We start from the raw sequence: 23257 nt of genomic DNA on the forward strand, positions 1-23257 counted from the left end.
CCTGCAACATTTTAGGGGGCTTTCATAATTATACACCCTAGATGCAACAATGCAAAACACAGCAAGACTGTGAATTACAAGTTTTCTCTACAAACCACTGATACAAGTCAATGAAAATTAAACTGGAAGCCAATATCCATTTCTAAATCACATGACAAAATATAATAAATATGAAGGGAAATAGTCCAGGTGCACCTATCAAACAGTAACTCCTTAAATAAATAAAATATTCTCTTTTGACTTCTCCACATTTTTCCCAACCCATTCACACACCAACCATTTCATTATGTACCAAAAAAAGACACATTTTTGGCCTCTCAACCCCACAGATATGATTGACTTTTCCCTAAATATGATTATCCCCAAGCAGTATCTATAATGAAGTGGTGGTGGTGGTGCCTTTACTTCTTGCTTGCTAAATTAAGCGTCATGTTGAACTCACATTCAAATACACAATAACAAATGTTATAGGGATTACTGAACAGTTTTGGAGTTTTACTCTGAAACAAATGTGTTAATGACATGAATGGATGTAGAGACAGACCCCAAAAATTAAGATTAAAAACAAAGAATTCCTCATAGCACAAGGTATATATAGACTACTAGACTAATATGCATAAAAATGTTCACAAAGATATCTTGAATGACTTAACAGACAGATCAAGTGACATCATAATATCATACTCTGCACCTAATTCACAAGCAAAAGAACTGAGCTAATGAGTGCAGTGATCTGTGGTACGTGTGATTAATAATTGGTATGGGCATCTGTGCTAAAGAGGAAAGTGACCTATGTTAGGCTTGATCACTGACTGGTCTGAGTAACTGGGCAAAAGAGGACAATGACCTATGTTAGGCTTGATCACCGATTGGTCTGGGAAAATGGGCTAAAACAGATAGTGGCCTATGTTAGGCATGAACAATGACTGGTCTGGGTAACTTGGCAAAATAGGACAGTGGCCAATGTTAGGCACGGACAATGACTGGCCTGGGTATCAGGGCAAAAGAGGACAGTGGCCTATGTTTGGCATGAATGAATGGTCTCGGTAACTGGGCAAAAGAGGACCATAGCCTATGTTTGGCATGAATGACTGGTCTGGGTAACTGGGCAAAAGAGGACAGTGGCCTATGTTTGGCATGAATGACTGGTCTGGGTAACTGGGCAAAAGAGGACAGTGGCCTATGTTTGGCACGAATGACTGGTCTGGGTAACTGGGCAAAAGAGGACAGTAGCCTATGTTTGGCATGAATGACTGGTCTGGGTAACTGGGCAAAAGAGGACAGTGGCCTATGTTTGGCATGAATGACTGGTCTGGGTAACTGGGCAAAAGAGGACATGACTGGTCTGGGTAACTGGGCAAAAGAGGACATGACTGGTCTGGGTAACTGGGCAAAAGAGGACAGTAGCCTATGTTTGGCATGAATGACTGGTCTGGGTAACTGGGCAAAAGAGGACAGTAGCCTATGTTAGACCCATGCACTGATTGGTCTGGTATCTGGGTTAAAGTGGAAAATGACATGTTAAACATAATCATTGATTAGTCTGAGTAACTGGACTAGAGTGGACAGTGGCTGCTCTGGGTATCTTCAGCTACATATAAAACAAAGAGGTTTTAAGAGCTGGACATTTAATTTTGTTAATATAGTGGTGAATGATAACTCAGGAGTAAAGCTGTGGTTAATTACAATTCAAGCTCCAAATATCTATCAATAGGATTATATATCTACATTTGTTAAAGTTAAAAGCCCATCAGACTACAGTGGCACTCTATTCCAGTTTTCAAAGTATTGTTTGTGGCTGGAAACAAGTGATTTGCACTTCTTAATATTAAGACACACATGCTAAATAAAATCATCATCATCTACTCACTCAACTATTGGATACTTCATTATCTGCCCTTCAGGAAAGTTTCCATCTGAGAAAAGTTCACTGATTGGTACTGATGGTGGTTCTGTTTGCTGTTTGGAACCACCTACAAAATACAAAGAAAGCTTCATTGTGGAGCAAAGTTTGAGTGCAACCAAGTATGCTCACCTGGTATGACATTAATTATCAAGAAAATGCAGTAATTACCAACATAAGAACATTTTATTTCTATGCTTCAAACTTGTGACAGCATGTTATAATTTAAAAGAGTGCATGTAGACACTGGTAATGCATCATAAAAGCATGTACAAAAATACATCTATAGCATTTACAAGCTTGTGCTCTGTGTACCAACAATAATGCAAGTCAAAGTCATGAAAAGGCTTGATTATTATACTCTGATCATGCAAAAAGACCCTAACTCATCAAAATTACAACATGCCTTAGAAGACCTATCGTGAGTAAATTTATGACCTGAAACACAGATAGACTTTACCACTATGAATATTCAAGTTAATGAAGGTGATAATGGCCGATAGTCAATCATCAATGCAATGATTATATATCTCTGATACCAATGCAATGACTATGTATTTCTGATATCAATGCAATGACTATATATTTCTGATATCAATGCAATGATTATGTATTTCTGATATCAATGCAATGACTATGTATTTCTGATATCAATGCAATGACTATATATTTCTGATATCAATCCAATGATTATGTATTTCTGATACCAATGCAATGACTATGTATTTCTGATATCAATGCAATGACTATATATTTCTGATATCAATGCAATGACTATGTATTTCTGATATCAATGCAATGACTATGTATTTCTGATATCAATGCAATGACTATGTATTTTTGATATCAATGCAATAATTATGTATTTCTGATAACAATGCAATAAATATGTATTTCTGATATCAATGCAATGAACATTTATTTCTGATATCAATGCGATGATTATACATCCACATACATGCCAACCCCAACAGACAAGGATCAGTTATGCCAGCTTAGAAAAATGTAAATTTTAATAGAAAAATAGAATCTTTAAAATTCTGTATACAAAAGTTTAGTATAAGCATGAACCTTTACTGATTTAAAGTGGATTCTGGTAGAAATATGCTTCCTACAGTCATCTTTCCCCAGATGGGACACATTGAAATCCTTCAAGAAAAGACTACAAAGGCATGGTATTTGTCCAATGTTGATGCCTTGCATGTTCTATGTAGAATGTCTGCAGCAGACATTTTTGTTTATTTGTAAGCATATAATCCTCATTAGCAACTTTAGATTTTACATCCTTCTTCAACCTTGTGATGAATCAGTGCTAAACTGGGGAACATTATATGCTTTATATTATCCCAAACTATCCAAATATATCAACATGTACATCTGGGTATATTTAAATTGTGTCTGGAACCTATTTGAGTCTATATGGGTATAATTTAGCACATTTGTCTAGTATATTTGAGTAGTATCCGCATATATTTGGGAGTCAAATCATCACTCTGCATTTGTGAAACAAATGCACATAAGAAGTATGTATCCATAATACATTATTACATAACAGAATGGACTTCCTAAAAGTGACACGACTTGCATTATTTTAAATGAAGATGAGAAATTCACACTTACACCACTCTGTCACATATGCTCATTTGATTCTGGACTGTGATGTAGTGGATCATATTCAAGACCCCCAAAAAACGTTTTTTTTTTTTTTTAAAACAGACCATGTAGCTTCTTGATTCTCTCATCTAAATAGTTCCTAAAAACACTGTACTGCTAATAACAAGCTGAAAAAATGAATACTTGTCAAAAAGAATGAATACTTGTAAAAAAGAATGCAGTGGTGAACATAAACATGCTGTCATCTATAGGCATTGATCCCTCTTTCTCAACTGGTATTCATAATTTGTTTTATCTATGTAACATAGCCGACATTTAAAAATGTAGTGCTAATACAAGGAAATTCATTATAAATAGCACTTGTTCTGATTAAAACAAAAGTAACTTAGAGAAAGAAACAATATTTTAAAGTATTCAAGATCATTACCCTTCTTTTTCTTTCTCTTCTTCTTCTTTTCATCTTCACCATCTTCCACCCCTGCAAGTTAAGAATATGTAGATAAGCCAAATTCTATAAATCACCAGGATTTAGCAATTTATAATTTATTACAATTTCCAGTAACTTGCTACATTACAAGTTATACAGAGCATGTAGGTGTTTGTTAGTGATTCTTTCAGCAACAGGTTTAATTTTGAAAATTTGATTACCCACATCTTGTAAGGGCTATACCAATTAAACATACCCCGGGGGGAAGGCACATTCAAAAACGGGTGACCACCCATAGAAGTGATTTTTTTCTACCACCACCAGTCATAGCAGTGAATTTTGGACACCCAAAGCCATGCATCTTTTGATATGACATGGCACAGAAGTGATTATTGTTTATTGATGACCATGCATGGAAGTTTTTTAATTTTGCCATCTGTGGGGTAGTGGTATGTTTAAATGGAATAGCCCTAATCTATAATTTTGGTCTGAAGTTTTGTAATGACAACTAAGGTAGAAAGCTTTCAACAATCAGGAGTGAATAGCCTTTGGTTAAATTATGTCAGTATTCAATGTTAGAACTACAATCAATATTTTATTTAAGATCTGCAAATGTACCAGCATGCTGACATACACTATATCTGTAGATGCACTTTCACACTATCTTTTGATCTGGACATTCAGTATTAACGCTAAGGTTCATTACAATATGGTGACTTGATTTAGACATTCAATATTAATGCTAAGGTTCATTACATTGCGGTGACTTGATCTGGACATTCAGTATTAATGCTAAGGTTCATTACATTATGGTGACTTGATCTGGACATTCAGTATTAATGCTAAGGTTCATTACATTATGGTGACTTGATTTGGACATTCATATTAGACATATGATTAGCATAATTTTCATTTAGGACTAATTTGACATAAGATGTTATCCAGAGAGAGCATGTCAATATGACTTTCCATTCTGGAAGAGTAATGATAAAAAGATTTGGAAAATGACTGCAATGGTGGCCATATTATCGATCTCAGATTGGTACCACATTTATTTAGGACCAACTAAACAACAACATAAGACATCTTTTGGTGAACACACCATGTCAACATTACTTTCAGTTCAGGAGCAGTGGTAAAAACAAGATTGTCAAGATGGCTGCTGTGGCAGACATTGAATGTCAGATCAGCACTATTTTCATTTCGACCAAACTGATATCGCAAGATGGCTTTTGGTCAAAAAACCTCAATGTTATTTGATAATTTAAAAGACCTGTAAAAATAATAAGATTTTCAAGATGGCTGATGTAATATCAGATTAGCACCATTTTAGGACATGCTCTAAATCATAAGTCTTTTAGTGTAAACATCACGTTGATATTAAAATCCATTCAGAGGGAGTAGAGACACAAATATTTTCAAGATGACCACTGTGTTAGCCTTACTGGATGTCAGATCAACAACATTTTCATTTAGGAACAACTAGTCATCTTAAAAAGTCTTTTAGTGAAAACCCCATACTGATATATGACCATACATTCAAAGTCTTTTGGTGAAAACCCCATACTGATATATGACCATATATTCAAAAGTCTTTTAGTGAAAACCCCATATTGATATATGACCATACATTCAAAAGTCTTTTAGTGAAAACCCCATACTGATATATGACCATACATTCAAAAGTCTTTTGATGAAAACCCCATACTGATATATGACCATATATTCAGAAGTCTTTTAGTGAAAACCCCATACTGATATATGACCATATATTCAAAAGTCTTTTAGTGAAAACCCCATATTGATATATGACCATATATTCAAAAGTCTTTTAGTGAAAACCCCATATTGATATATGACCATACATTCAAAAGTCTTTTAGTGAAAACCCCATATTGATATATGACCATATATTCAAAAGTCTTTTAGTGAAAACCCCATATTGATATATGACCATACATTCAAAAGTCTTTTAGTGAAAACCCCATATTGATATATGACCATATATTCAAAAGTCTTTTAGTGAAAACCCCATACTGATATATGACCATATATTCAAAAGTCTTTTAGTGAAAACCCCATACTGATATATGACCATACATTCAAGTCTTTTAGTGAAAACCCCATATTGATATATGACCATACATTCAAAAGTCTTTTAGTGAAAACCCCATATTGATATATGACCATACATTCAAAAGTCTTTTAGTGAAAACCCCATACTGATATATGACCATACATTCAAAAGTCTTTTAGTGAAAACCCCATATTGATATATGCCATACATTCAAAAGTCTTTTAGTGAAAACCCCATATTGATATATGACCATATATTCAAAAGTGGTGATTAGATTTTCAAGCAGCACCATTTTCATTTAGGACCGACAGGACGATGGAATGACTATGTGTAAAGTTTCTTGACAGTGCTCCAACTAGATTAGGATGAGTAGCAATAATAAAGTCTTGCTAATGGACAGACAGATGAAAGCACATTTCATAAGCTTTTCAAGTTTCCTGAGAGCTAAAAAGATGTTTTCAGTCTAACCTACTAAACATACATATAGAAATAATTTTATTTCATAACAGTAGCTATAAGCACAGCAAATGCTACTTTATTTTTGTTATACAAAAAACTACAATACAGTGCTTCAAGATCATGATACAAATTCTTAAAGTCTCCCCGATGGTCTCTCACTGAATTATGCTGAGTCATGAGAGAGAAGTGCATGTCTCTGAGACTGCATCAAAAATGGTTTAGTAACCAAGACTAACTTTCGGTGCATTATGACTTCTATAAAAAACAAAACAAAATCATATGAACATCATCTTGAAAGAAAGTTTTCATTTTAAAATACTAAAATGCATACACTACAATTTATTCTGTTAATAATGTCATATGCACTATTTCCATTTTCAGTCAATTTATTAAGTGTATTTACATACTATACACCAGTATAGTGCTTATGTAAATACAACAGTGTGCTGGTTATATACACACACCATTACACTGCTCATGTAAATTCAATGAATAAAGCTTAAGCTTTTTTAAGGAACTACTGCCTTAAAAATGAAATTACAAATATTTAAAGCTTGTAGAACCCACTGAGAAATGACCTGCTTAATTACTTGTATTGAAAAGCTTAAAATTCAAGTGTGATTTGCATAAGATATTTACAAGCCTAGGACTCGTATTTTCCAAATTTTAACAGAAATGCTATGCAGTTTCTGGGCCTGGATATAATTCAAGCCTATGTTCCAACCTAAAACTGAGCCTTCATTCTAGTTAAATCTTGACAAATGTTTACCTGCTACTTCTGCAATCCCATCAGCCTCAAGCTTGTGGTTTGCAAACTTGTCTGTGATGTGATTAATTTCACTGTTTTCTTTTCCCTCTATCACACCATCTTCCTGATCTTCACCAGACGGTGCTGCAGAAAAAGCCATGATTGTACTTAGTACAGCAATATATTCAAGATTAAATTTTCTTTTTCTTCTTCAAAATAAAACATTTTGGGTATTTTCAAATAATACTTATCAAATAAAAACGTAACAACATCCACTACATAGCAAATAAAAGTATTGTGAATATTGATAATTTGGCATGTTCAAATGATACTGATTTATACAAGATCAGATGGAAGATCACAACCCTCAAGAGTTACTGCTATTCATTTAAACTATCATAAGGTGGTGCTCTACAGTTTAGTATTTTGCATTGGGTTAAAATTTTAAAGAAAAATAATTTCCCTGGCTTTCCTCACAGGTTATACTGGCTATTTAAAAAAGACCTTGTATATCTTAGGTATAGTTCAAAGAACCTTTAATTCTCTTTATTTTGGTGTATGAATGATGGTTGTAGTATGGGTTATCAAGTATACAGCTTGGCCTTACACCAGATGCACACCTTTCAAAAAAGTGCTAGCTCCACTTGGTACTTTTTCACTTCCTGAACTTCAGCGGTAAATTTTATATAAAAAAGAGCCAATAAGTTTGTTTTACATTTTATATATTTGGTAATTCATTCAATGCACTTTCAGAAGCTGGTATTGTTTAGTCTGTCAAAATTAATTTTCCCTATTTTAACAGCTGCTAAAGACAGTGTACTTTAGAAAGATTCAGGCTGAATTTTTTTAAGCATAAGGGAGCAGTCATTTTAGTTATCATTGTGCTTAGATCATGTACAATTTCAACAAGTACAATATCCAAAGAAATGTCAGCCATATTACATCAAAGTAGTATAGAGGTATGCCAGCATTCTCTCCACTGTGCATGTTTAAAATGCAAACAACTTCACTTTACATGTCACTCTCTCGAAAGTACACAATAAACTGGTGAGTGCACCCTAAATAAACTGCTCTAAATAATCTTAATATTTTTCTATTTTGTTTATATGTCACAAGAGAAGTTATAATAACATGTGAAACATTATTAGGGAGCTACCACAGAGATTTCCGTTCAGTCAATTTTCTACACTCAGCAGAGCAATACCCATGGCTGAAAACTGCTGTACATTACATATATTTACCTGAATTTTAATGAGCTATCTTGATACCGTAATGGCTGTAAGTCTTGGGACATGAAAAAAAAAATGTTTTCCCCCTAATGTCCCATGACTTATATGCATTAAAAAACAATAGCATTTTCAGTGTCCCAACACTTACAGACATATACAAAAAAAAGGAAAAACAAAATTTGACCAGCTCTTGTTCATTTACTGCATCAATAAACTTATAAACTATTATGATTGTTTTTAAGTTATTATTTTGCACATGCATATTTTCCAACATGAAATAAAATAAAGGTAAACAAAAACTTCAATAATTCACTGGGTTCTTAAGAGTTTACCAGGTGACCGGCACCATATATCATGCACTGAACAGTATGTACACAATGCACATTGTATATCCTTGTTTATTCCCCAAAATACTAGTTACCGATTTTATTTTATTCATCATTTTTAACAAATCTCATTCTTCAAAATCAATAGACTTATTTTTCCTATTTCCAAGTACAAGCTGTCCATACCAAATTCCGAATTCGCAAATGTAAACCATAGATGGCTGATACAGAACTTGGTTATTCACTATGTTTTCCAAAAACAGCAAGACCTAGCATCCTATGGATGTACAATATGTTGTGCATGTATGTTACAATTCTGACTCAAAGTCTAATTTCAATATGTGGTCCAACTCACAGAAATAAGTGAACTTGGTAAACAACACAAATACACATTCTTTTAATGTTTTACTCATGCATCATCGCTAAGTTGAACTTGAAGTATGTGTAACGGTACCAACCCATTGGTACCGCCAACCAATTTCAATAATGGAAACCTTTAATGTGATAAAAAGTGCAAGGAACTTGGTCAATTCATTCACTGATTTATAATTTCTAACCTAACTGTGAGTAGAGTGGCTCTAACACTATCATCATCTGCATGTTTAATGCTTAACAGAAGTTTTCAATATAATAGATGGATATTGTCGAGATCCATTTCCAATTCCTGAAAAAGTCCATTTTCAGCAAAGGGGTGTGTGCATGACTACAGATGTACAAACATAAGTCATCTGCTTCCAACATTTACAATGTTGAATAAGCAAAGGAAAAGAGTGACAACAACAAATTTTTGCCTTTCACGTGGATTTAACAAGTGGTTTAATTTCTATATTGATGTGTGCAAAGGGATATAATTCCAAACTCTTTTAACATTATGTAATTTACAGAATTATCCGGCAGTTACTGAACAGGATGAACTACGTCATTATGTTGTCTGATGGAAATAAACTACCCGATAGTGTACATAATACTGAAACAATCCTGACTACCTGTCAACTTGTATTTTTATAAAGTGCATTTGTACATATCATTAATGTTGGAGATAATTTATAATCTCCATTTATTGTTTACATTCCATTCATGTTGGAAAGTCGTACCTCTGTTTCCAATGCAAATAATAGTAACTGTAGTAACAATTTTTGATATATGACGTTTGCACAAAGAAAAAGTAATCCGATACAATATGTAAATCATATAACAATGATTTGTTTAAATATTTATCATCTGGGTAAAGATTTTTGAAGCCCAGTGTGTACATGACAGGACTGTAAACTGTTATCACTTACGTTCTATTTTGCGAGAGAAATAGGCAATTGTATCCATTTTTCTCTAGGATTAAGGTAAGATTCGTGTATGTTCATAATTTTTCATCACCAGTGTCATGAAACCGTTCATCATCAATGTTGAATCTTTGTATAATTTATTGTGAAATAATTGCTATTTTTGTCGTTTGAAATCGGGCGCCATTTTTACTACTGTGTGTATTGGGCACTCAGCTTTCCACTAGGAGGCGCTCAGGTTAATCTTTCAGAATTCTTCCATATTTAGTCATATTCGTGAAAACTTTGTCATGAATTTCCCGAGTGTGTCCCCAAAACCTATAAATAGGGGTGAGATCCGCCATTTTGGCAGTTGTGGTTCTACTGGATTCCAGTAAAGGTCTCAAGACCAAGCAAAAAGTCTCAAGCCTTAATAGCAAGGTAGACTAGTTACTACCGACACATTAAATTTAGTACTCATAATGACTACTATAATGTTTCTCTGAAATTGTTTCAAAGTTTATTTCCTTGTTATATCAGAAAAAAACTCCCATAGAGGGATTTAGCTGACGACACAGTCACTGTGTCGTAATCAACACAGCCTTCTACTGTCCATTGGAAATTTAGTATTCTGATTGGCATTTTCGAACTTCCTACTCAATTTCATGTATCATTTTGAAATCACAAACTTCCATCTATTTTGTAGTGGTTGTGTCATTTAGCTGTCGAAATAATATACCCAACACAATGACACACTTTGTTCCTACAAAACGACAAACACTGTCGCATTCAACTCAAGCGACACACTATCGACATCCGGTTTCATCCTGTGTCGCTCAAAACAACACACTGTGTCTCAGCCAACAAATGCAACACACTATTAACATCCAGTTACAGACTGTGCCTCTAACATATTTACCATTGGACTCTGAAACACAAACCCGCACAAAATCATTACCACTTCGGTACGTTATATGAACAAATTTTGAGATAATTAACTTCTTTTTCTGTATAGGATTAGTTTGGGAATTGGTATTATCTGAGTTAGAGATCATGTGAATTAGGACAAATGGAACATTTATGCTGATTTTCACATGCAATTTAACACTGAAAATATTGTCGTCATTTCAACATGCTTTATGAAATATCTGTTCTGAAAATTGGCAAATATTATAATTCACTATTCTGAACACTAGATTTTGTGAGAAAACACAGTCAACCCTGGAAGACATATAATAAAATGTGTTGACTATTTATATTTGTTTTGTTTTGTGCTTTTATGATCTATATAAGAACATTTGTAGTGAACACACATTTCTTGACATTACAATACACTGGAGAGGTCTAGTAACTGAAAAAGGTGTGAGCTGTCCATCTATTCCATTTTATTTGACCTTGACCCTTGGCACGTTACAATATGGCGCTGTGTAAGTATGGAAAGTCCGTTAAGCATGAAAGGTGCTGGCGGTCTGACTAAACACACCAAGACTACCCCAAGACTGTTCATAAACAATCTCACCTACCCAGTATACATATATACAATTAAATAAGGTCAAATAAAAAGTAGAAAGTATAATTATGCACTGCATAATTATCATTTAACATCAGTAGAGATTTTACCCTTGTAGGTTATCTCAAAAGGAAAGACTCCAAGACACCCAAAGACTATAGAAAACACACCAAGACACCTAAAATCGTGTTTTACAGTTAAAATTCTTTATCACTTTATAAAACAATCATTTAATTTAATCTTAAATACCCTAAAATAAAAAATCCAAGAGATGTTTTCAGCTGACCTAGTCCACCACAGTGGCAAAGAGTTATTGTTCGTGCATCTAATTCTAAATACTTAATAAGAGTGCCCTATTACATGTGGATAAATGAATATCAAATGTACTGGAAAGCAATTAAATGCTCATTTTATTTTCATTTATCCATATGTATCCAGGCCACACCACGAGGAGGTGCTCTTTCATGGCCCATTTTTACTGATGTTCATTTTTGTTTGTTTTTTTCTTATTTTTTCTTCCATTTCTATTAGATACTGAGTACATTTCTCATTGTTGATTTTCCTTTTTGGTATCATTGCGTTTTTGTCCTTTCATTCAAAATTAAAAGTTATAGGTTTTGTAAACACAATAAAATAATTAAAAGAATATGAATGTAGCGCCCTTAGGATCTAATTATTAAGCGTACCCCTCTTTGTCAAAGAAAAAAGACTTTTTGAAAACAAAAACCTGTAAAATAATTACTGAAAAAAATCATATTGTTCATTTATTTTGGGTAGTCTTGCAGTGTCTTTCCTTTGGCGATGACCTTCTAGAATGAACCTATCTATAAATGCATACTGGTTAGGTGAGAGTGTTTAGGGACAGTCTTGGAGTCTCTTGGTGTAGTCTTTGGGTGTCTTGAGGTCTTTCCTTTGGCAATGACCGACAAGGGAAAAACTTAATAAATATACAATACATAGTTATACTGATTACATTTTTGTTTGATTTTTTATAAAAATTATATATATATATACAGTGTCACCCCGCTATAGCGCGCTCCGTTATAACACAAATTCGGATATAATGCAGTCATGGCATGGCTCCCAAAATTTCATATACATGTACTTTTCTTGTGCACAAAAAAAAATTCTTAAGTATTACGAAAAAAAAAACGTAAAACATTGCTTATCATTTTGGGGAAGAGATCACATATGAATAATACAAAGCTTGGTTCCTAAAATTTTATATGTATTTTTCTCGTACATGAAAAAGTAATTTTCTCTTCAAGAAAAAGTATTTTTTAAAAGCAAGAAGAAGAAATAACGCATAAAACGTTTATTCTGGGATCATGTAGGTCTTCGCCAATGTCGCAAACTTCGATTGTTTTTCCTTACTGGCTGCAAAACATACCATGTGGCTTTTTTTATTTGTTGGCAACATTGTTGGCTGTTTAAACTTTTATATACATCCATTGGTTTGGAGTGCAGAAATTCAGAGGCCCCATGAAAGGAAGCCACAAACTGGCTATAAAATGCACTGAAATTTATCTATTGTTACATAAACAAATTCTTTGTCCTTACTGACAAACCATTTAAACAGTGCATTGTTATATCATAATCTGCTTATCCTGACATCTAGCATGAGTTCTGTATGTTGTGAAACATACGCTTTTTTTGTTGTTGACATTTCTGGCAACTGAGATCAACTGGGTGAGGCATTGTCTCGTAATCTATCTTTCATCGGATTTTCGGTTGCTCGCTACTAATTAATATATATTTATAAAGACTGACATTTGTATATGGATGGTAAGTAAAATTCCTCTTCATTTCACTCAGAATTAAATTCTTCAGAACGCTCACGTTTTCATTAATAATCCCTATCATCAGAATACCTGCATCTCTATCATCCGTTGACCCTCTGTTAATTTTCAGACGCATGTGTGGAAGGCAGCATCATGCTGCTACCACAAATGAAAATTTTTTGTAAAAAAATACATCTTACTTATTGGTTTATTCAGTAGGCATGGAGGGACAGTGACTGGAATAGTCTAAACGACGGCCAATTCCTTTTTAAAAATGTACCCTGATAAAATAGTTTGCTGAAATTTCAAAGGAAACAGATTACCTTTGAAGCACCTACTGTTATGAAAACGTGTTCAGCAAATGAAAAAAATACCAGTCTCAATCATGCATTACAATTATTTGATGTTGCCGCCACAATAAAATGGGCATTTGTTTGGTTCTCCAAAGCTGTCCTTTAGCGGTGACTTCAACAGTGCATGCACCCTTCATCAAAGAAAGCCGACTACAATCTTTCAATAACAGCAAAGAACTTTTCTTCAAAGGAAGTCAGTACCAAACTTAAATAAAAGTGATGGAATCTGATGGATTTTTGCATTTTCCAATGTGACTGGAACATGTTAACTGTGCTGTGAAAGTTTCGTTTTTGTAGGGAAAAAGTTTATCCCAATGGTGGCTTAAAACACAAACTAATTTTTACCGACGTGGAACGTACTTTAGAGTAAATGTGCTTCATCATTTGTTACGTGATTGTGCTATGTTTTTCCACTGAATTCAGACCAATATCACCTGTCACAAAATGAATGAATATTTTAAAGATGTGTGTGCATATTTTCGATGGAATCACTTGTATTGTGGATTCAATGTATATGATGAGGTTCGCAGGTGAGTACATGGTGTTGATACTCTATTCATGTTATACATTAGACATTTATATATAAACGGGATTCACGTATATGTACCAAATTATTGTTCTCTGAAGAAAGTAACCTATTATATTATGTCTTCTCTGTTTTCACTACAGGTGTATTTCTCATTTAATATTCATCAATTCAAGATGGTAACTGTGCCCACGAAGCATGTATTTTACCGCATTTATTATCCCCCCCCCCCTTTTTTGGGGGGTTTACATTTTCTTCAGCTAACTGACTTGGTTGCATATAACACAGTTCGGTATATAACACGGTCAGGTTTCATGGCTCCCAACTACAGTGTTATAGCGGAGTCACACTCTATATATATATATATATATATATATATATATATATATATATATATATATATATATATATATATATGTATATATACTGGTTAGGTGAGACTGTTTAAGGACAGTCTTGGGGTCTCTTGCTGTAGTCTTGAGGTCTTTCCTCTGGAGATAACCGACAAGGGAAAAACTCATAAATATACTGATTACTCTTTTATCTGTTTTAAAATTGCATATATGCATACCTGGTAGATGAGAGTGCTTTGGGACAGTCTTGGGGTGATTAGTCACTCCCAAGGTGCAGGGGATGTCAGTATTAGTGCCATTCTGGTCAGTCGGGTTAGAAATTAAAAATCAGTGATTCAGTTGACTTAGTTCTATGCACTTTTTATTACATTAAATGTTTTCATTATTGAAATTGGTAGGGAGTACAAGCAAACGGGGATGTATAGTCAGTCTATAATATTAGACCTACATGTAAGACCTCGACACTGATATTTATAGTGTGGGCGTCAAGGTCTTACAGCCTAATTAATGGTACTGTGTAGCATGTTTTGATGTCGACTAACATCGTTATGAAAGTCACATTTTCTGGAATATTTCACACAACTGACAACTAAAAAAAAGGCTTTTCTACGAAGTAAAGTCATAACGTTTTAGTCTGACTTTACTTACTCTGATGTCTTTACTCTAATAGATTAAAACTGTCACAAAAGAAATGGACCTGTTTTCAAGTTTCGTTGGTCTACATTTTAGTTAGCTGAAAAGTGATAAAAGCCAGGAATGCCGAAATCAGGTTAACTTGAAATATTATTCTTTAACAAAACAAATAAAAATATATTATGCCTACTGGCAATGTAAGCAATGGTTCGTTTTGTTCAAGAAATATATCCCAAACATGAACCTACTTGAATTTACTTCGGCATACCTCGACTACCGTCGCATTGCAAGAAATTCAAATGTATATCAAAGGAACGTGAAAATGTGTCCATTTGCTAGTATCATATTTTCATTTCGCCAGGATAAAGACTGCACAGCAAGTATATTAATTACACATAAAATAGTGGAAGAGTGTTGATATAGGCTGCCAAGTGTGTGGGATGTTCCTGAAACTTTTATTACTCATTCTCATATCAACGACATCGGAACACACCATACAAGGCCGTTGTTTGGATAGTAGCACATAGCACTAAAACAAAAACAACACGTGCTACGTCTTACACTGTAGGACTAACTACAATATCGCAGAAACCTTACTTTGGGACGATATTAATCATGAAATTGTATTAATGTTGAACAAGAGAAAAACATTTATGCCAATATCTTGTCGATTTCGGTGGATTTGGTATGGATTTGCTGTGGATTTGGGTGTTTCGTAACACCGCTATCTGGAGTCCTGAAAACTTGACAACGTCCCAAAAATAGCCCCATACCCCACCCCTTACAATTGACGAGACTTTACTAACAAGGCTTTTTCTTCTTCTTCTTTTTCTTTTTCTTCTTTTTAGCTCCTTCAGAAATCTGTTCAACACCATCTATATTTTCCACTGCTTCGTCTGGTTCATCTTCCTTGCACACTTTTTGTTCGTTCAAGTGCACGGTTTCTATTTCTATGTCCGCCATGCTTTCCATAAACGTAACCACGAAGACATTTAATATTTTGATTTTGGCTTTTACAAAGCCTTTATAATCTAAAAATTTCAAGGTAAAAACAAATATTATATTTCGTTTTATATTGTGAAAATATTAGTTTTATTTTAAAAACTAATTAGTAATTAGTCGTGTTTTGATTTTGAGATTACAAACCTTTACATCCGAGTTAATTAGGCGTTTAAAGTTTCTTGAAATTATGAGAAGCCATTACTTGTAAATGATCCATCGAGATTTATTTCCTGTTCATCCAGTGGGAGATTCAAAAGCCAATAATTTTATAATATCTTAATTAAATCAGACGTATTTGTACGTATGCAAGGATATTTCTTTGACCCTTTAACCATCAAAACGTCAGGGTTATGAAGGACAATATTAACATTGTTATTAAGGACAATATTAACACGGATACAACTTTTGAATTTAAAAAAGTTAACCATGAAGACGTGTATACAATTATAAGTTTGTGGCAGGTTCCTGTGATATCGTGGATTCTGTAGTATCATGGTATTTAGATTTTTCGGCATTGTGTCTTCATAGTGCCACCTGTCTTGTACTTGTCTTATATACGCTACATCACCAAAAGTTATTAGTTCAGCATCACCACTTGGTCATAGTAAACCATGCCCATTAGATAGCGACTACATGCACTCTGCAGTAGTGATACTCAACAACTCTGGGAGAAAGCATGGTGTGCAGAGCAATTCTCCATTAGCCACCATGGCAACTCCATCAGGACACGTGGAGAGATGGTGGAGGTTTTTTTCTTAATCCTCTCCACCTCCACCTTGATGCATGGGGTTCCAAAAATATGTGAGCTGTACTATATTACATAATCTTTATTAGAACTAGGAAATGTTTATAATCATCTCAGATCTGATAAAGATGTAGATAAATTGGCACCTCTTTCCCCATAAATCTCTAAAAAGCTTGCTCGCAGGGGTTATGCACAGTAAACCACACTTATTTGATAGAGACCACGTGCACTCCAAGGTGGTCATCCTCAATGACTCTGCATGAAAGTGTGGTGTGCAGGGCAATTGTCAATAAGCCACTGCGGCAACTCCATCAGGACATGCAGAGAGATGGTGGAGAGGTTTTTTCTTAATCCTCTCCAATCTCTCTCCACCCCCACTAAAATGCAGCGTTTTCCAAAAATACATGTGAGCTATACTGTACTAGGAATTGACATTGACTATCAACTCCAATCGAGTTCTCATGTAAAAACATCTTTTTATAAAGCTTCAAGGCAGCTCTCTGTCTTAAAACATATTGGTCAGAAGCTAACTATAGTTAAAGTCATGCTGGTCATGTAGGCATTGAGCACTGACTATTTCAGTAATAGGTGTCATTTTTTAGAATTTGATTCTATATACCTTTAAATGGCAAGTATTCACTCTATTTGGATCCTCAAACATTGATATTCCATTGGATAATCATTATTAGGTGCCCCAAAAGACATAAGGTAAAATTAATGTTAAAGTACATGGTAATTTTTGGACGAGATCAAACTACTAAGGTGTGATCCAGTACAATCTGGATTGAATGTCATGTGCTGTGATGTCACAGCAAAAGCTATGCATGTTGATAAACAAATTCATACTACCCTATATTGTGACAATTAGAACTGATATGCTCTTTTTGATCCAGTTTATTATCTGGCCACCATTGTTAAAGTCCATAGCAATTATTATGACTATATGGTCTTAAATTAAGTGATAGAAAAGAGTGAGACCAACAAGTTTTGTAAAATTCAACAAATAATGTATTTTCCTAGAATACAAAATGAAAATTTGAGAAGAAATTAAATCCCAAAATAGTTCCAAAAGTTCAATCACCAGTTCTAATAAATAAAATGTAATTAAAGTCCAGTGGTATTTGAAATAAGAGCCAACACTGAAAGTGTTAATGTGCCTGTTGTGGCCTGTAACATGGCGGCATGACAACAGTCTTTTGATGAATCACAATAATATAATCTAAGATATTCTTGTTTAAATTCACAATAATTCCAAGTTAATGTTTCTGTCCCAGAATATTATATAAGAGCACTTTATGTTTCCAGTGCAAAATAATTTGTGTAAATAATTTCACCCAAATCAAATACTAAACACAACAAATACAAATGATTGTACCTGAAGATCTTACAGCACGAGTAAATAATTTCTAGATAAACAAGATTATAAAGCCCTCTACTTGACCTAGATTACAATTGGCATTTTCTGAAAATACTATGACTTAATGGAATTTTCTATATCCTTGAATATTCTGTTGCTAAAATTATAATATAGAATGTGGTAAACATCAGGTAGACTATGTATTTGTATGGGGTAATTCTAATAACCTAGACCCAGACCTAAATAAATGATTACTTCTGTTGATAATGATCTTATTATTAAACCCACACTTCTATAAAAATATTAGGTATGTATTATTTTTTTAGATAGTCAAATATTTTAAATGTGAAAAAATTAAAACCCTAACAAAAATCTCTTTTACATATGCAGCTGCCATTTTGTGGAATGAGTTACCAAATCACTTTAGAGAGCAATCAAATTTTAATTCATTTAGATCTTTTAGTTCCATCATGAAATTGTAAAAACTACAAATGTAATATTTATAAATAATAACTCACCCATGCCTGCCATGATGACAAGTAAAGCTTTTATTAGCATTTTTTGTTATCTGTGCCCTGCTGTTTGCTACTTTCTTTTTAAGGAATGTGTAAGATGCATTGCTGCATACTTTTTAATGCTAATTTGGTGCTTTTGCATTTAATTTAAATTTTGAATTTTTACCAATATTTTTTGGGGTGAAATTTTCATGAACTGTGGTTTTATTTTCTCCTTATTCTAATTCACTTTTGTTCACTGTCTTTTCAGATGCTTTGCTTGCTAATGTTTCATTGTGTGTTTTGTCCAATTGTATCTATGTATTATGATGAGTCTAGCTAATCATGCTTGTTGTAATGATTTATTTGTTTTATGTAATGTCAGTTAAAAGCTCATTACAACTTTTGTTGAATTGTTTTAAATCATGATGACGTTAAATAAATCATAACTGATCGTATCACTATTTAATTATTTGTAACAAAATTGTTACATGTAAAATTATATGAAATAAATAATTTCCTTATTGATTCACACTACCAGCTCATTTTGACATTTTGCCCCCAAACTCGCTCAGTACAGGTTGATTTGGCCCAGATGCAGTTTTGGCCCAAATACAATTTTATTAGTGATATACCGTACTACTTTAATATAGTAAAGCTTTCAATGGAATATTGTAATGATTAGCAACAAAGTGCCAGTGGTCATATTGACATATCAGCTGATTCTGTATTTTGATAAAATAAAAACAAAAGTTATTCTAAATTAAATGGATTGACCAGAGAAATGTTGGACCAGCATCACTGTAAGCTAGTAGGTGACATTTAAAAGAACATTTTCCAAGTCCCAATGTATAAAATGGATACTAGTTACAGTATAAGCATTCTTGTTCAGCACAAGTCTGTAAATATTGGAACTTGTCTGTAGATATTGGAACTTGTCCGTGGCTATATAACTATAGGTTCCCATATGACACTGCTGTTTTCTTATGCAGCTCACTTTTTGTGATTTGTGCTGTACTTGTTATATTCTGTTCAGTCCATTCAAGTTTCTTATACATTATGATATTCTTTCAAACTTATTGCATTTTCCTCCCTCTTAGAAGATACTTTAATACTTTAATTAATTATGTGTCTCAGATGCATTAACACTTGTCGTATGTGTGTGCTTAGTATGTTTTGCATGGTTTGTTTGCACCCTTTTACATGTATTCAATTTCAGTCTATTTGTTGTAAATTTATGATCTGAAAAAAAACCTTTTACATTTTGTAATTATGTTTGTAAAAACAGGAATAAATACAAAATAACATATGTAAGTGTGTTCAATTGTTTTTCTTTGTTATATAATATTGACATGGCCAAATTAGCTATAACTTAATCAGTGGACTTTCAGGCACATCATCCTTGTAATTCCAGAGGGATTTCACCAGTGGCTGTATGGAACTAGTTGCCACACAATCATTACTTATTGTTGATTCAGTGCAATACATTTAAAACAGGCAAACAAAAAAACACACAAAGTAACGGTACATCTGCAGATAAAGAAAATACTTTATATATCACAAGGACTTGCAGGGTTCCATAATTTTTTATTTATTGATATATTTGACTTCCTTGATTGGAAATTTGAAAGTCCCTGTGTGATTAAAATGGAGACAAACTTATAATAATACAATAATACTGATAATAATTAATCTGATGTGCACTGATAATAGTTCATGTTCTAGTGATCTTTGGAATTTCCAGAGCAATTGTATTAGTAACATATCAACTAAAATTTTGCATTTCATGTCGGGGAGTCCTAGGCAGCCTAACTTTCCAGTCCTACTTTAAAATGCACAGGTGCTGAAATAGTTACATGTTTTGAATAAATTATAATAATTATTTCATTTCTAAAAGTCTTGTGGAAATTTTAATGTTAGCAAATATTTAATATATACATCAGAACATGTTATACTTTAAGTTTATTATGTACCTCATCTGTTGTACTTATATCAGACTGAAATTGTTCTACATGTTCATAATATTGTTTGTATATTGTAGATTACTGATGGCCTATTCCATTTCATGCTATCCACACCATATTGAAGTAACTGACTCACAATTAAAAATACAGAACTAAGTCATTGTGACAGTATAACAAAATGTTGGTGTTGTAAAGGTAGATGGCTACAATATTTTTGTACAAGTTGAAGGTTTTTGAGCTGGATGCCGGCAACTAATGAGAAGATTGTATTATGACTATGCTTATTATATTGTTGCCCTGTTTTTTTTATTACTTAATTATAACTTTTTTGAAAACTTTTTTCCAGTTTATCCAGAGGTGAAGCATAAATTTTATTCCCAATATGCTGATAAAGCAAGGTTTAGATATATGCCATCTGTCATAAAACCATTGAAAGAGAGAAGGAGACAATAGAGATAAAAACTCTGATAAAATACACAGAAGCATCAGTAGCGACACAAACAAAAATGTCAAAGGTAAAACTGCTATGAATTCATTTATTCTCATGGGGATCAATTTGCATGATTTTACCAACAATGGCATGTTGTTAGTATCTATTAATAATTTTGAATATATTTGGCTGAAATGGCATTTAAACCTAAATTCAGTTTTGTTGGATATTTAAATTGATGATTTATAGGAATGAGATATCCATGAAAATGTGTATTCCACCAACTGATTGATTTCACAGTATTTAAGTTAGTCTAGATCTAGACTGGTAGAATTTAATCCTTAAGGTGATGTGATACTATTAGTTTGTACCTAATTTTGTTTCGGGAGGCAATAGCCAATATTGCAGCTGTATGTACTATTCATAACTTTAAAAAATCTGGGAGACAATAGCCAATATAGCAACTGTATGTACTATTCACACCTAATGTTTTATCAGGAGGTAATAGCCAATATAGCAACTGTATGTACTATTCACACCTAATGTTTTATCGGGAAACAATAGCCAATATAGCAACTGTATGTACTATTCATACCTAATTTTTTTGTGGGAGGCAATAGCCAATATAGCAACTGTATATAAAGCATCAGGATGATATTTTTACCATAGATACACATTATAAGTCAAGTCCAACTGCAAGAAAATAGACCCTGATCTTTCATCACATAATGAGCAAGTAGATTAGGGTCTGTGTTGTTTGTTCTACTCATTACTCCTAACAGACTGCAGAGACCCACATCTACCAACACATTAGGCTGAGCAGTTGGACCCAGCTTATAAGCAAATACACTTAATACATATGAAAAAATTTTTTTTCCATTCAGATTTATATTGTGATATGTAAAAAGGACCTTATTATATTTTTCATCTAAAAGTAATGAAATAAAATATTGAAGTCCATATTTTCCAACTCTTGTGTCTCGGGCAATGCTGTATAGTGTAAACTAGCAGTATGTTGCAAAATGTCATCCTGTCTTCATAAATTTTTAATAGTAACATTGCAACTTTAAACTGAACACTTTTACATTATTTATTTCAAACCCAGTGATACTAGTAGAAATTTACACATTTTTAATCATTACTGATTGTTTCTATTGAAGTTAGAAGAACTGCAAATTTCTTGGTACTGATTTTTTTCAGTTCACTGGCTCCATTTATTTTATTTCATGGTATGTACATTAGCCATTAAAACTTTGATCTAAGTTTTCATGAAGATTGAATCTGAATTTATATATTGTAAAATAGTCAAACATTTTATCTTCATTTTTATTTTGAATGTGCTGATAGACTTTTTAAACAATCATTTTAAGACTTCGGCTGGACATGTGTACATTCCCCTGAATGATTTGAGAGGAAACACTGTAGTGGATATATACGGAATAGTCAGGTTCCTGAAAAAGCCATACAAGACCAAGGGTAGTGGTATGTTTCTCATTAGTATAAACATTGCAATTGTCATAATTTACTTTGTTGTAGGAACATAGAGTTTTAACTATTGTACAATTATATAACTAAAGTTTCATTGCTTAATAACAGAACATAAGTACAAAATATATCTAAAGGATTTTGTATTACATTACTGTCAAAAAAACACTTCTTCAAGCATTAAGGATTTTTTATAATTTTTATTTTCTCATAAGGTTTACCACCTACATATGGATTTTTCATATTTTTTTTCTTTTGTTTCCATGTTTCAAGCAATGTATGGAATAATTTGTAATGTCCATCTATTTGTGTGCATATTTTTTAATTAATACTCGACTGGATGAAATCGGTGTAGCCCTAATTCAGTTTCATTCATCTGCCTGACCTGACCATCCATTTCACAACATAACTTTAAAGACGAATGTTGGATTTGAGCCAGATTTGGTATACAGCTTTGTATTGTTGAGAATGTGGAATAATTTGATTTCCAGACTTATCTGTCATAAGAGTTATGGCCCTTGATTGACCGTCCCACTTGGGTTTCCACATCATAGTTTTACCAAGGAATGTTGGATTTTTATCAAA

General features: G+C 33.3%; 2 protein-coding genes across 2 annotated transcripts in view; one reads left to right on the forward strand and one right to left on the reverse strand.

The window, feature by feature from the left end:
- Positions 1-16179, reverse strand: part of LOC149788999 (uncharacterized) — a 29488-nt gene extending 13309 nt beyond the window's left edge. The window contains exons 1-4 of the mRNA XM_089975155.1: positions 16002-16179; positions 7250-7372; positions 3945-3995; positions 1871-1973 (exon numbers count right to left, since the gene is read on the reverse strand). Of these exons, the coding sequence (XP_089831281.1) occupies positions 1871-1973; positions 3945-3995; positions 7250-7372; positions 16002-16167 (443 nt within the window). The 5' untranslated portion in view covers positions 16168-16179. The remainder of the gene's footprint in view (positions 1-1870; positions 1974-3944; positions 3996-7249; positions 7373-16001) is intronic.
- A 229-nt stretch (positions 16180-16408) lies between these two features.
- Positions 16409-23257, forward strand: part of LOC149789000 (protection of telomeres protein 1-like) — a 58365-nt gene continuing 51516 nt past the window's right edge. Inside the window, exons 1-3 of the mRNA XM_089975157.1 lie at positions 16409-16494; positions 21104-21272; positions 22558-22669. Coding sequence (XP_089831283.1) covers positions 21264-21272; positions 22558-22669 — 121 coding nt within the window. The 5' untranslated portion in view covers positions 16409-16494; positions 21104-21263. The remainder of the gene's footprint in view (positions 16495-21103; positions 21273-22557; positions 22670-23257) is intronic.

This window comes from Sinohyriopsis cumingii, chromosome 11 (genome assembly GCF_028554795.1).
Source record: "Sinohyriopsis cumingii isolate HCF-2022 chromosome 11, ASM2855479v2, whole genome shotgun sequence".
NCBI classification, from domain to species: domain Eukaryota; kingdom Metazoa; phylum Mollusca; class Bivalvia; order Unionida; family Unionidae; genus Sinohyriopsis; species Sinohyriopsis cumingii.